Below are 13,440 nucleotides of genomic sequence, written 5' to 3' on the forward strand. Positions count from 1 at the left end.
AGTGTTCAGCATATGCTGCCACCACTCCATTCCGACAGCGCATGTATAAAAGCCCCTTTTTGGAATCCGTGGGCGTCTCGGCATTTAGCCTGTTACAGATCAGCAAGTTATCTCCTATTCTCGAGATAAGTGATAACTTTAAAGTCTTATTCCCATCCGTCAAAGGTTATCTACTCCATTTGATTGTAGCATTTCTAGATCAGAATACTCACTGACACATGTCGTTTAATTTACCTTTTACTTTACATTGTTTTAACCATATCTGGAAGTGTGGTCACGGTTAAAAATCCAGACAAAGCATTGTCACACATTTTACAATCTGGTCTGTGCAATTAGAAAAAAAAATACAAAAAAATACAAACTTTACAATAAACTAGAAGCTGCTCCTTTGAAGCTTCATTTGCCTTCTAGAATATGGCAGCTTCAACTCAGTGCAAAGAATCAGAATGATTTAGAATCATAAAAAAAAAATAAAAAAAATAATAATAATAATAATAACAACAACAGCCTAAGTACTTTCACTGCAATGAGCAAAATGCTGTGCTGCAAACCTGTCTGTAAGGGTAACCTAAAGTCTTATGGTATCAAGATTGTAGCAGAAGACTGAAATGATCATTTCTTTATTTCTTTCTAGAGACCATTTACTCTTTTTACACATTTCTTATATATTAAGGCCTTAGCATCACTTACGTTATCTTCTAATAGGTCTCTCATTTGGCCAAGCCACCGCACACAAGTTCAGCTTTTTTTGGTGAGAGTGGAGGGCTACCACCATAAAGACATCACACATTATAAAATTTGTTTCATGACTTTATGGAAATTAAGTAGCCAGATGGTTACAGGACCCATGACACTGAACAGATGCCCTTAATGGATACTGGATTTAAGAGTCAAACTTTGACGCGACTATACTACAGTCCTATACAGATAGCAATAACTTTGCATCCGAGCTCACAGGAAGACTTGCTGAAGGTGGAAAAGGTTATGGAAAAATGAGTTGAGCTGCCCTGGTTTACAGTTTTGTTTTTTTTATGCTGGTCTTCAGAGCACAGATTGTCCCACAATCATGTGTAAGTGTAGCTTGCTGTAAAAGGATCCAATGGAAATGTTAATAATTACCATTAGATTGACCTTTTATCTGTCACATCTCCAGCCCACGCAGCTGGACAAGGTACAGCTGATGTAATGATGGCAACCAGTTCTGTCTAAATATAGTCATCTTCCACAGGTTCTCCATTAACATCGCAGTAATGGATAAATATGGCAACAACTCGTTGGAAAACCCCCTTTTTCATCTGTCGTAGCTCAGAGATTTCCTCGCCAATGGTTTCCATACAAATGTCCGCAGAAAGCTGTCCTTTCCTCCTTGGTGCGTATATTGTAGCTGATAATAAAGGAAACAAAACACAACGCACTAATTAACAGAGTAATGATGAAGAGAAACGGAGTTTTGAAAAAAAAAAAAAAAGAAATAACTTTACATTCCATTATATCATCTCCGAAATTTTTTGCAATGGGCGTTGCGGTCCAGAGACCCCAAAATATTGCAGAAGTAAAGGGTCAGAAGTGATCAGCTGATAATTGGAGTGAGCGCAAAATAAAGAACAGAGCAAGATAAAGGCTACCAGTCTGAACGCCGCTAACCCAACCTCTCAAAAGGATCAGACGAGAAATGATGAACACAGCCGTTGGACAACAGCACTCAACTGAGTACTTCTACTACCCCTTCCTTTCTGTGAAGATTGAGGGTCTCAGGGTAGGGACCTCCAGCCTTTAGGATGTCAGTACTACTTTCATACAGTGCTCTTGAAGGGGTACACAAGATTACTACTGAGAACCTATTTTCTAGTGGTCCAGAGGTATGGCCTGTATTATAGTGACGGATGTGCTCATAATTCTGCAGGCCATGTTGTCAGATACACCCTTACAGCTTTTCTGAGCTCCATTTCTTTCATACATCAGTCTGCTCAGATTGATCAGATTGATCGTGTTGTATTAGGCTTCATTCAGATGTTAGTTTTTTTGTGTAAGAGTGCTGTGATTTTCACGGATGATGATAGTCTATGGGGCCATTCACATGTCCGATTTTTTCCCTCGGACTAAGTGGTACACAGAAAATATCAGAGACATGTCCAATTTTGATCCGAGGGTGGGATCATAATCGGCAATGCAAGTAAACGGGTTCGCGGAAAAAAAAAAAAAAATAATCGGACAACATCGGATTACATTGGGCAGCACGGTGGCTCAGTGGTTAGCACTGCAGCCTTGCAGCGCTGGGGTCCTGGGTTCAAATCCCACCAAGGAAAACATCTGCAAGGAGTTTGTATGTTCTCTCCGTGTTTGCGTGGGTTTCCTCCGGGTTCTCCGGTTTCTTCCCACGCTCCAAAGACATACTGATAGGGAATTTAGATTGTGAGCCCTGATGGGGACAGCAATAATTATGTATGTAAAGCGCTGCGGAATATGTTAGCGCTATATAAAAATAAAGTTTTTTTTTTTTAAATTTCTACATGTATGACAAAATTGGATGACACTTTTACTACACGCTAAACAAACTCTAATCAGAATAATCCATTTGATTTTCTCGTCCGCAAAATAAAAAAAAATAAAGACGTTCAAATGAGGCCTTACTGCGAATACAGATTGCCACAACAAGCAATATGCAGATATTGCTGCTTAGAAGTCTACAGTATATGGTACAGCTTAAGACAATGTAATCTACAGTTACTTGTTTTTTAATGTGGAATAATTTCATGTAAATAGTCGTGGACATTTTTTCACTCAACTTACTTTTTTCATCATCTTCAAAGTCATATCTTGCATAGCTGTTTGGTTCTGCAGTTCTTAGTGAGCGCAACCAAGGAAAGTCTGTGATCATGGAGTATGGAGCACTGTCCACAACACCTGGAAAATCATTGACAGAATTAGTCAAGAGCAATATTCTGTGATCCATATTGCTTGCATATACAATAACCACAAGCCCTAATGGGGCACATTATAGAGGGGTGAGGGGTCAAGTATTGGATGTCTCTTGGGAGGACATCTGAATGGCCGCCATACTTATTTTCTTCTGCCGCTTCTCCCCCAAATCAGCTGTATGCTTGAGGTATAGGGAGCTGGGATTGTCCGTAACACAGTAAATAAGGTCAAGGACGTGAGTCTCACACAAGTGGTCCGCTCTTACAATTCTTTTAGGCAGAATAAATACTTAAAATTTGACTGACCGCAGCTCAGTTAATAGTTGGTTTCAATGACTAATTCTTTGAAGGATGAAAATGTTAATTACCTTCCAGGGTGTAAATGTCTCTACCCCAGGGATATTTTGTATATTTCTTTACATCTTCTTCTGTGCGCGTGGCCTCAGGAAAGAATTCGTATTTAATGAGCTCTCTGAAGAGGAAATATCAAAAGAGATAAAAAGTCTAGGATGCATTAGTGGGAAAAAAAGAGAAAAGCTTTGTAGCTTAATAATTTCAAGAATAAAACAAAAGGAATACTCAGAAATGGTTATTTTATTTATTACTTTAGCATTAATAGATTGCAAAGTTTGTGGGTTAAATATCTACATAACATACACAATAGATTCAGCCTAAGAGTTTACATTCAACCCTGTGTCTACCATATCCTCAGACTTCTTTTAGTGGTTATTGGAAAACAGTTACTTGAAGGGTTCCTTAAGGTCAAACTTCAGTGATTTTATTTTACTTGCACTCTTGTTAGCTATCGTGTATGTGCAAGTTTCAGGAAGGTAGTAACATACTTACCGGTCGCCGTCTCCTTCCAATTTCAGGTCCACGGCGGTACCATCTGACTGCATTTGTGACCTTAATGAATCACACTGTGAAGAGCAGAGATCAATTTTGAATGTTTTCAATGCAAGTCTATGAAACTCAGAATCTAGAGAGCGTTGTTATGAGTCACAGATTTACATTGGAAGAGTAACCGCCGTTCCACACAGTGATCCAGCAGGTTACAGATGCGGTCACGTGTTGCTGGAGTGGACCGAAGAACCACTGAAACCGGGAGAAGACCCGTGAGTATGCTACCACCATTCATGATCCTTAGGCTCGTGCTCACTATGCACTTTTGCCGCAGAATTTCCGCTGCGAAAACGCTTAAAAAAAAAAAAGCTTGGTAATACGTGCCCCATGGTCCCCAATGATAATCCGCATGTGCTGTGCACATGCTGCGTAAATTTCCGCTGTGGATTATCATTGCGGAAAAATACGCAGCATGTCCATTAATTTTGCGGACACGCAGCGTAATTGCCGCCATTGACTTGCATTGAATCGCTTAATATCCGCATGACTACATGTGCACATGCGGATATCATACGGTTCAATGTGCGGATGGTACCCAGGTTTGGGCTTGTGGCTTAAAGTCTCTTAAGGGGACTATTTACCCCTTCAATCCCGAGCCTGTTTTCACCTTCCTGACGAGGCTAAATTTTATAATTCTGACCACTGTCACTTTATGTGGTAATAACTCTGGAACGCTTCAACGGATCACACTGATTCTGAGACTGGTTTTTCACAACACATTGTACTTCATGTTAATGATAAGTTAAGGTTGATATTTTTTGCGTTTATTGTGAAAATATTGGAATTTTGGCAAAAATGTCGTAATTTTCAAACTTTTAGGTTTTTTTTTGCTAGAAAGGTTGATCAACAATTTCTCAATTTTACAACAAAATTTACAAAATCTTTGTTTTTAGGGGCCTACATCACATTTGAAGTGACTTTGGGGGGCCTTTGACAGAAAATACCCAAAAGTGACACCATTCTAAAAACTGCACCCCTCAAGGTGTTCAAAACCACATTCAAAGTTTAGATCCTATCCTTATATGTAGTGGGTGTAATAATATTAACAAATATCTCCAATTAGAAATTTAGTATAGTTTTTCTGATTCGCTATGTCTCTTTCCTCATGTGCAGGCATTACAGGACCTTAGGTATCCATGGTTACGACCACTAGCAACTAGCTGTCACTATATCAGTGGTCGCGACCATGGATATCTGAGGTCCTGCAATGCCAATTCATCTAGTGAGAATTTTTACCCTTCAGCCGATTCACAGAATTGTAAAACATTGGGCTGAGTAAATAGAAAATTACAATTTTTCACTGAAATGATGTTTGCCCCAAAGTTTTTAAATTTTCAAAAGGGATATTAGGAAAAAATGAACAGTACAATTTATTAAGCAATTTCTCCGGAGTATGCCAATAGCCCAGAGTGGTCAAAAACTCCTTTTGAGGCACAGTGCAAAGCTCAGAAGGAAAGAAGCACCATATTGGAGTTCAGATTTTGCAGGGATGGTTTGCGGGTGCCATGTCACATTGGCACCAAAGGTGCCAAAACCCCTCCATAAGTGACCCTATTTTACAAACTAGACCCCCCAATTAATTCATCTAAGGGTGCAGTGATCGTATTGACACAACATGTGCCTCACAGAATTTTATACCATTGGGCGGTGAAGAAAGAATAATTACATTTTTACCACTAAAAAGTTGTTTCAGCCTCAAGTTTTTAATTTTCACATGGGGATATGGGTAAAGATGGCACCGAAATTTGTCACACAATTTCTGCTGAACGTGGCAATACCCGATATGTAGCTGTACAGTACTGGTTAGCCACAAGGCGAGACTCGGGAGGGAAGGAGCACTATTTGACTCTTGTAGAGCAAATAATTGTAAAATAGTTTGTGGACTCCATATACAGTGGCCTTAAAAGGGTTTTCCCACGAACAAAAGTTCATTTTTATCAATGGCTGTGTCTGACCATGTACGGAACATGGTCTGATCATACCACAGCTCCTGGGCAGGGGAGGAAGCAAAAGACAATACAGATATTACAGCAGGGGATCACAGAGGATTCATTTCGTGAGGTAAATATTGTTTAAACACAGGCAGTGAAATGTTTTACCCCACAAAAATGAATCCTCTGCGTTCCCCTGCTGTAATGTCTATATACTCTTTCGCTTCCTCCCGTGCCCAGAAGCTGTGGTATGTTCTGTACACGGTCAGACACAGCCATAGATTTTGTTGAACTTTTGTTCGTGGGAAAACCCCTTTAAGTGCCAGAAGAGCAGAATCCCCTCTCAAGTGACCCCATTTTGGAAATTACACCCCTCTAGGAATTAATCTACAGGTGTTGTGACTCCATGGGTGTTTTCTAGAAACAAGCAGCAGTGTTTTTTGCCAAGTGAAAATAGCAAATCTGCCAGTGTAGTGCCCAGTTTAGAGTAGTGTCCAATATGTTGTAGTGCCCACACATTTTGCCCAGCACATGCTCCTGGAGACATGCACCCGAATATTAGGCAGGTTTCTTATAGCTCTGGTGATGCTAAACATGTGGATGCTAAATGTGGTTTATGCACACTAGGTCTCAGAAGGGAGAGGGGCATTTGAATTTGGGAGCACAGAATTCAATGGATTTCTTTTGGGGGGCAAGAAGCCATCGTACTTTTCCAGAGACTTTACACTACCAGTAACGTGGAAGCCCCCTATATTTCCATTGACAGATGACGGACAGGAGTGTGGACTTGCTTTTTTTTTCATGGATTGGAGTTGAAGCTTTTATTGGTAACATTTTGGATCACATTTATCCTGCGCTCTACACTGAGCACTTACATCAGGGTTTCCATCTAAATCTCCGAATGACGTGGTTCAGATGAAATCCCTGACTGGTCAATTCACTATAATGAGGCAGCAGAGTTACTCTAGACTCCGTCTGGCCTCTGTTCAGCGGTGTCCTTTTCAGAAGTGCACAAAACTGTGACCGACTGCGCTTTTATGCAAGCTTAAAAAGACAGACGCCACCGGATCACAGGGCAGACTGCGTCCACAGTGCCTCCATTTGCCTCATTATAGGGAATCTTCCGCCGGAGGTTCCGTCTGAATCACGTATTTCAGAGATTTACATTAAACCCCGGTGTAAGCGCTCAGCGCAGAGCGCAGGATAAATGTGCGCCGAGCCTTACTGTGATCTTTGGGAAGCAGAATAAACAAATCAACAGCCGGTCAAGAATTGGTTTTATTTATTTTTCACGCTGTTCCTCGTGTGATATAAGGGATTAGACTAATTAACTCTTTGAGTCGGTTCGATTACAGTGATACCAGATTTGTAAAGTTAATGTTTGCCAGCTGTCACACACTAAAATGCTTTTTTGAAAAATTAAAGGGGTATTCCCATCTCCAAGATCCTATCCCAATATGTAGTAGGTGTAATAATAATAATATTAGCAAATACCTCCAATTAGAAATATAGTATAGTATTTTTGATTAGCTATCTCTTACCTCATGTGCAGGCATTGCAGGACCTTAGGTATCCATGGTTACGACCATTAGCAACTAGCTAACTAACTATGACTATCAGTGGAGGTATTTCCATTTCTAATTGGAGGTATTTGCTAATATTATTATTATTACACCTACTACATATTGGGATAGGATCTTGGAGACGGGAATACCCCTTTAAGTTTTTGCATCGCCATATTTTCAGAGCTATAATTTTTCTACAGTCACTTGAGAGCTTGTTTTTTGCAGGATGAGTTGACGTTTTTATTGGTACCATTTTCGGGAACATAACATTTTTTGACCACTTTCCATTCCGATTTTTGGGATGCACAATGACCAAAAACCAGCAATTCAGGAATTGTATTTTTTTTCATGTGTATGTCGCTCACCATACGGTAAAATTGGAAAGGCAGCTTTATTCTTCGGGTCAGTACCATTACAGCAATACCTCATTTATATAATTTTTTTAATGTTTTGCCGCTTTTACACAAAAACAATTTTATATAAAAAAATAATTATTCTGTATTCTGAGAGTTGTAAATTTTTTATTTCTCCACTGACGAAGCTGTACGGCGGCTTGTTTTTCGCGAGACAAGATGAAGTTTTCAGCAAAACTGTTTTTATTTATATTACTCTTATTGCATTTTATTCCACTTTTCTTGGCGGTATGATGGAAAGGCATGGCAAAAAAACACTACGTTTTTTTTTTTTTTTTTTTTTTTTTACAGAGCTCACTGAAGCGGTTAAATAGTGTGACAGTGTTATAGGTCGGTTCGTTCCGGACGATGCGATACCAAATGCGTATTTTTTTGGTTTATTTTTTAATACATAAATACACCTTTGTCTACATATTTTATGATTTTCATTTTTAATATTATTTACATTTTTATTTTATTTTTAACATTTGTCCAACTATAGGACTTTTACTTTTATTACTCTGATCGATGGTATAATGCATTGCAATGACGTTGTGAGGGTGCTGATCTGAAGAGACAGGGAGATCCTCCCTCCCCCAGCCTCCTAAATGCTGCAATCGCTATTGATCGCAGCATTTAGGGGATTAAATGGCCACGGGTAGTGCGGGCACCGCTCCTAGCAGTGACAGCCGGGTCTCGGCTATAACTTAAGCTGAGCTCCAGGCGACGATTGTGCGGGCACAGCTCCTATGCTCGCATGATTGCTACGACGTAAATTCACGTCACTTTGTGGGAACCCCTTCCCGACCATGACGTAAACATACGTCAAATGTCGTGAAGGGGCTACATAAAGTTAAAAAACAAAAAAACCCAAAAAACCCACCTTTTTAAAAGCATGAGAAAAAAAATAAAAAACACAAAAAGTTCAAACAAACCCTTTTTTGCCCCGTTGAAAACCCTCCCTCCCCCAAACCTCCCCCGCATATTTGGTATCGCTGCGTTCAGAAAAGTCCCATATATCAAACCGGCTATATTGACGGAAACATTTCAAAAAGTGATCGCTCTTAAAAGAAATGGTGGAAAAAACAAAAACGAAGAACGGCCCGGGGTTGAAGGGGTTAATTGTGAACCATATATTTAGGGGTGTGCTTCTATTATTCTAAACTGGAGAGAGTGGCTAGTCTAGAAGTAGCTTGCTTCTAATCATTATTTCCAAGAGCATGCTGGCTTAACTATTGTGGGTCCATATGTTGATTTTAAACAGCAAAGACAATTATACGCTGTAACAATATGAGGAAAAAAAAATAAAATAAAACCCCACGAAATGGTATACTCACTGATTGACGTTTGCTATAGTGTCCATCCAGCTTCGGACACGAACTTTATTTCTAACATTAGGTGGATTGCTAAATTCATGTATGATACAGATGTGATAAGGGTATGGGCCACTGAATATTTTTCTTTCTAAGGTCAAGGTGTCTACCTGTAAAGGAAAATTAAAACAAAGAAATTCAATCAGTTGTTTTCATTAATGATGACTTTCAGACAAGCAGTAATCTGTAACACTACTTGTCTAATTGTAACAATTCTGAACTAAAACAAGTATATGCTATAGAAGCAGTCTCCAAGCTCCGGCTCTCCATCTGTTGTCAGACTTCAACAGGTTGTCAGGACATGCTGAAAATAGTAGTTTCACAACAGCTGAATAGCGATGAGCGAAAATGCTCGCCACTTGAGTTCGCCTAGGGTGCTCGGGTACGCACAGAGTATCGTGGGTGCGAGTGAGATGTTCAAGTCCCCGCGGCCGCATGTTTCGCAGCTGTTAGAGAGCAACAAAACATGCGGGAATTGAGCGTGAAATATACGGCCGCGGGGATTCGAACAGGTTACTCAAGCACCCGCGATACTTGGTGCATACCCGAGCACCTTAGGCACTTGCACTCATCACTACAGCTGAAACCTCAGATAAGTGTATCAATCTATATAGTGTTCGTAATAAGGATAACTTTATCATCAGAACAGCATTTTAATTTATGTATTTACCACCTAAAAAATTGTAGCAGCAAATCTTTTGTAAAAAAGGAGATCTAACATCAATATACCGTATTTTTTGGACCATCAATATACCGTATTTTTTGGACCATAAGACGCACTTTTTTCCCCAAAAAATTTGGGAGGAAACTGGGGGGTGCGTCTTATGGTCCAAACGCAACTTACCGGTGGTGGTGGAGCGGCATCGCAGGGCGGCAGCGGCGGAAGAGGTGAGGCGGGCCGGTACATGGCTGGGGGCCGGTGTATTGCTGTGAGCGGAGTGGCAGAGCAGAGTTAGCGGCTTACGGTGGCCGCGGCCATGTTCCTGGAGCTGTGCTCTACAGGAAAATGGCTGCCGGAGCTGACACATGCGCTCTGCCGAATCAGCGGCCATTTTCCTGTAGAGCACAGCTTCAGAAAGATGGCCGCGGCCACCGGAAGCCGCTCACTCTGCTCTGCCACTCCGCTCACAGCAATACCCCGGCCCCGGTACCCGGCCCCCAGCCAGATACCGGCCCGCCTCACCTCTTCTTCCGCCGCCGCCCTGCGATCCCGCTCCACCACCACAGCAATACACCGGCACCAGGCCCCCAGCACCCCAGGTACGAGGCCACCAGGACCAGTGCACCAGACCACCAGCACCCCAGGTACCAGGCCCCCAGCAGCCCAGGTACCAGCACCCCAGGTATCAGGCCCCCCAGCCCCAGGATCCCAGCACCCCAGGTACCAGGGCACCAGGCCCCCAGGTACCAGGGCACCAGGCCCCCAGGTACCAGGGCACCAGGCCCCCGGGTACCAGGGCACCAGGCCCCCAGGTACCAGCATGCCTCCACTTCCGCCGGCTTCCTGAAGAACCCTGCCTCCTGTTACTCCAGCTCCACCGCCCCCCAGGTGAGATACCTATTCAGACTATAAGACGGACCCCCATCTTATATAAAATATTTTTTTTCCTATTTTCCACCCTAAAATTTGGGGTGCATCTTATGGTCCGGTGCGTCTTATAGTCTGAAAAATACAGTAACCACCGACTTCAGTTAGTGATGAAGAGTTACACTTTGCACAGCAAAATCTACAAAGTCTCGAGATTGCAAGACCCTAGTATGTAAGATCGTACCATCTGGCAAAGCTTTAATGAAATCTAGTCTGTGCATGAAATGCACTAACATCTGTCCCACAAAGAATGCCCAAATAGGGCTTTAGTACTGAAGACATCACAATGCCTGGCACATACTTATCAGATTAAACTATTTCAGGACTGGAGCCAAAACGTGAATGTTCTCCAGACATCCTGTTACCAATAATCTTTAAGAGTAATAAATACATTTCTTATTAAAAAAAAAAAAACTTACTTGTTGCATGGGACGCAGGTAGATAATACGATTTCTTTCAGGGGGCATCCTAAGAATCTGGTCAAGTACTTGTTCCATATTAAGCTTTTTACATTGAGCATAATCAAAGCGATTGACTATTGGGGCGTTTTCTACCTTTAAGTGCTTCAAAACACGGCATCGTGTTGCTGGGATAAAAAAAAAAGAAAAAAAAGAAGAAGGGGTCACTTTTGAAAACTTCAGTAACTGGGAACAAATGCATTATTAACGATACGCATGTCCATGCTTATGATCTTGTACATGTACATTGTTCTATTAAGGAGATAACTACTATTAACATTTTTCCCTTTAATCCTATAGTGACGGAGCCAATTTTGACCTTTATGACCAAGCCAAATTTTATCATTTTGACTAGTGTCACTATGAGGTAATAACTCTGGGACGCTTCAATGGATCCCACTGATTCTGAGACTGTTTTTTCATGACATATTGTACTTTGTGATAGTGGTAAAATTTGTGAGATATGACTTGCGTTTATTTGTGAAAAAAGTGGAAATTTGTCGAAAATTTGCAAACTTTTAATTTTTATGCCCTTAAACCACAGTTATGTCACAAAAAATAATTAATAAATAATTAATATGGGGAGGTTTCAACAAGATAGAATATGCTTGCTTCCATGAGATATGGCATCAATCAGCAAAGGTCCAACTTGATATGACCCAAAGCAACCATCAGAATGAAGTGGCAGTAGCACTCAGAAGGCAACGTGTTACATGCTTCCAATCGTTTTTGGCTTTTCATAGCCAAAGTGCCTGGAAAAAGCTGAGTGGAGCGGAGTGCAGATAAATTGTCTAAAAGTGGTCAAACCGGGCAGAATTCTACAGCTAAATTGTTAGAAAACAAAAATCAAAAACTTGATTCATATGCTTTTTAGCATTTAATCTCAAGAAGATATCCGAAGGCCATGTAGATATCACAAAGATTAGGGTAGATGGAAAACAGGATGAACTATTCTTGTGTGACAAATGTGATCAGTTCAGATTTTTCCTTGCAGATACATGGAAACAAAAGAGACTTTTGATGTAGCATTAATAGATGAAAGTCCAGCTATGGTTTAAAAATTATAAGTCAAAATAAGTAAGCAGAGTTTCTATAGCTTTATATGTGGCTTATTTTCAATAAATCTGTGACATTTAAACTGATCATCAAAGAGTACCGGCCTTTCAGCTATTGATGGTGCAAAAGTATTATTACACTGCTTATCATGCAAACTATGTATACTGTATACCCATACAATGAAACGACCTAACAGTAATAAGAAGACTCACCATGGATGAACATCATTTTCGGGCAGTCTTTAAGGACCAAATCTGTGATGCCACAGTTAGTTAGCGTAATACCCACAAGATTTTTAGATTTAAGGTTCAAAACCTAGAAAAATCATAAACAGGATACATTACACCCTATGAAAACTACAGTCGCTGCCTAAAGTTTGGAGAAGGACTCATTTTTGTTTTTACAAAGTTTGCTTCTTCAGTTTGGTTAGGTCTTTTAGATCCAATCAGATGTTTATATGTTTACGGAAGTACAATTAAAAGCATTTCATTATTGACATCAAGTTTATATGAAGACTCAATATTTACAGCGCGGACCCTTATTTTTCAAGACTTGTGCAATTCGCCCTGACTTTCTGGATATCGGCTTTAGGCCAAACCCTGACTGATGACAACCCATTCTTGTCTACTCAGTGCTTGGAGTTTAATCACAATTCCTCTATTTTTGTTTGTCCACCCACTTTTTGAGGATTGACAGGTTCTCAAAGGGATTGAAATTTGGGGAGTTTCCTGGTCATGGACCCAAAATTTCAATGTTTTTTTTCACCGAGTCACTTAACTATTACTTTTGCTTGTTACCTTGTGCTCCATCATGCAGGAAAAAGCATTGTCCACCAAATTGCTCCTGAATCATTGGGAGAAGTTTCTTTTAGAGAATTAGTAGATATAATTCTTTATTCGTGGCAGTGTTCTTAGGCAAAATTGTGAGTGAGCCCACTCCCTTGGAACCCCACACATGAATGGTCTCAGGATTTATTACTGCTGGCATGACACTGGACTCATGGTAGTGCTCAGCTTATCTTCTCCAGACAATCATTCCTCCTAATGTCCCAAGCAGTCTGATATTCATCAGAATTCATCAGATAAAATAATTTTACCCAGTCCTCTGCAGTCCAATTTCACTCTACTTTCAGCAAAGGTATTTTATACTCACAAGCCCCATCAGATATAAATGTATTTATTTTACTCACTTATATAGCGCCAATAATTCCACAGCACTTTACAGACATCATCACTGTCCACACTGGGGATCACGAT

At 40.6% G+C, this 13,440-nt stretch overlaps 1 protein-coding gene across 2 annotated transcripts in view; it reads right to left on the bottom strand.

Moving 5' to 3' along the window:
• Positions 1-330: 330 nt before the first annotated feature.
• Positions 331-13,440, bottom strand: part of FBXO38 (F-box protein 38) — a 75,510-nt gene continuing 62,400 nt past the window's right edge. For both annotated transcript variants that reach the window (XM_073651354.1, XM_073651355.1), the window contains exons 17-22: positions 12,397-12,499; positions 11,090-11,256; positions 9,047-9,192; positions 3,287-3,390; positions 2,791-2,904; positions 331-1,384 (exon numbers count right to left, since the gene is read on the bottom strand). In XM_073651354.1, the coding sequence (XP_073507455.1) occupies positions 1,206-1,384; positions 2,791-2,904; positions 3,287-3,390; positions 9,047-9,192; positions 11,090-11,256; positions 12,397-12,499 (813 nt within the window). In that variant the 3' untranslated portion in view covers positions 331-1,205. The remainder of the gene's footprint in view (positions 1,385-2,790; positions 2,905-3,286; positions 3,391-9,046; positions 9,193-11,089; positions 11,257-12,396; positions 12,500-13,440) is intronic.

This window comes from Phyllobates terribilis, unplaced genomic scaffold (genome assembly GCF_046119375.1).
Source record: "Phyllobates terribilis strain yellow unplaced genomic scaffold, ASM4611937v1 Scaffold_11__3_contigs__length_659146591, whole genome shotgun sequence".
NCBI lineage: Eukaryota > Metazoa > Chordata > Amphibia > Anura > Dendrobatidae > Phyllobates > Phyllobates terribilis.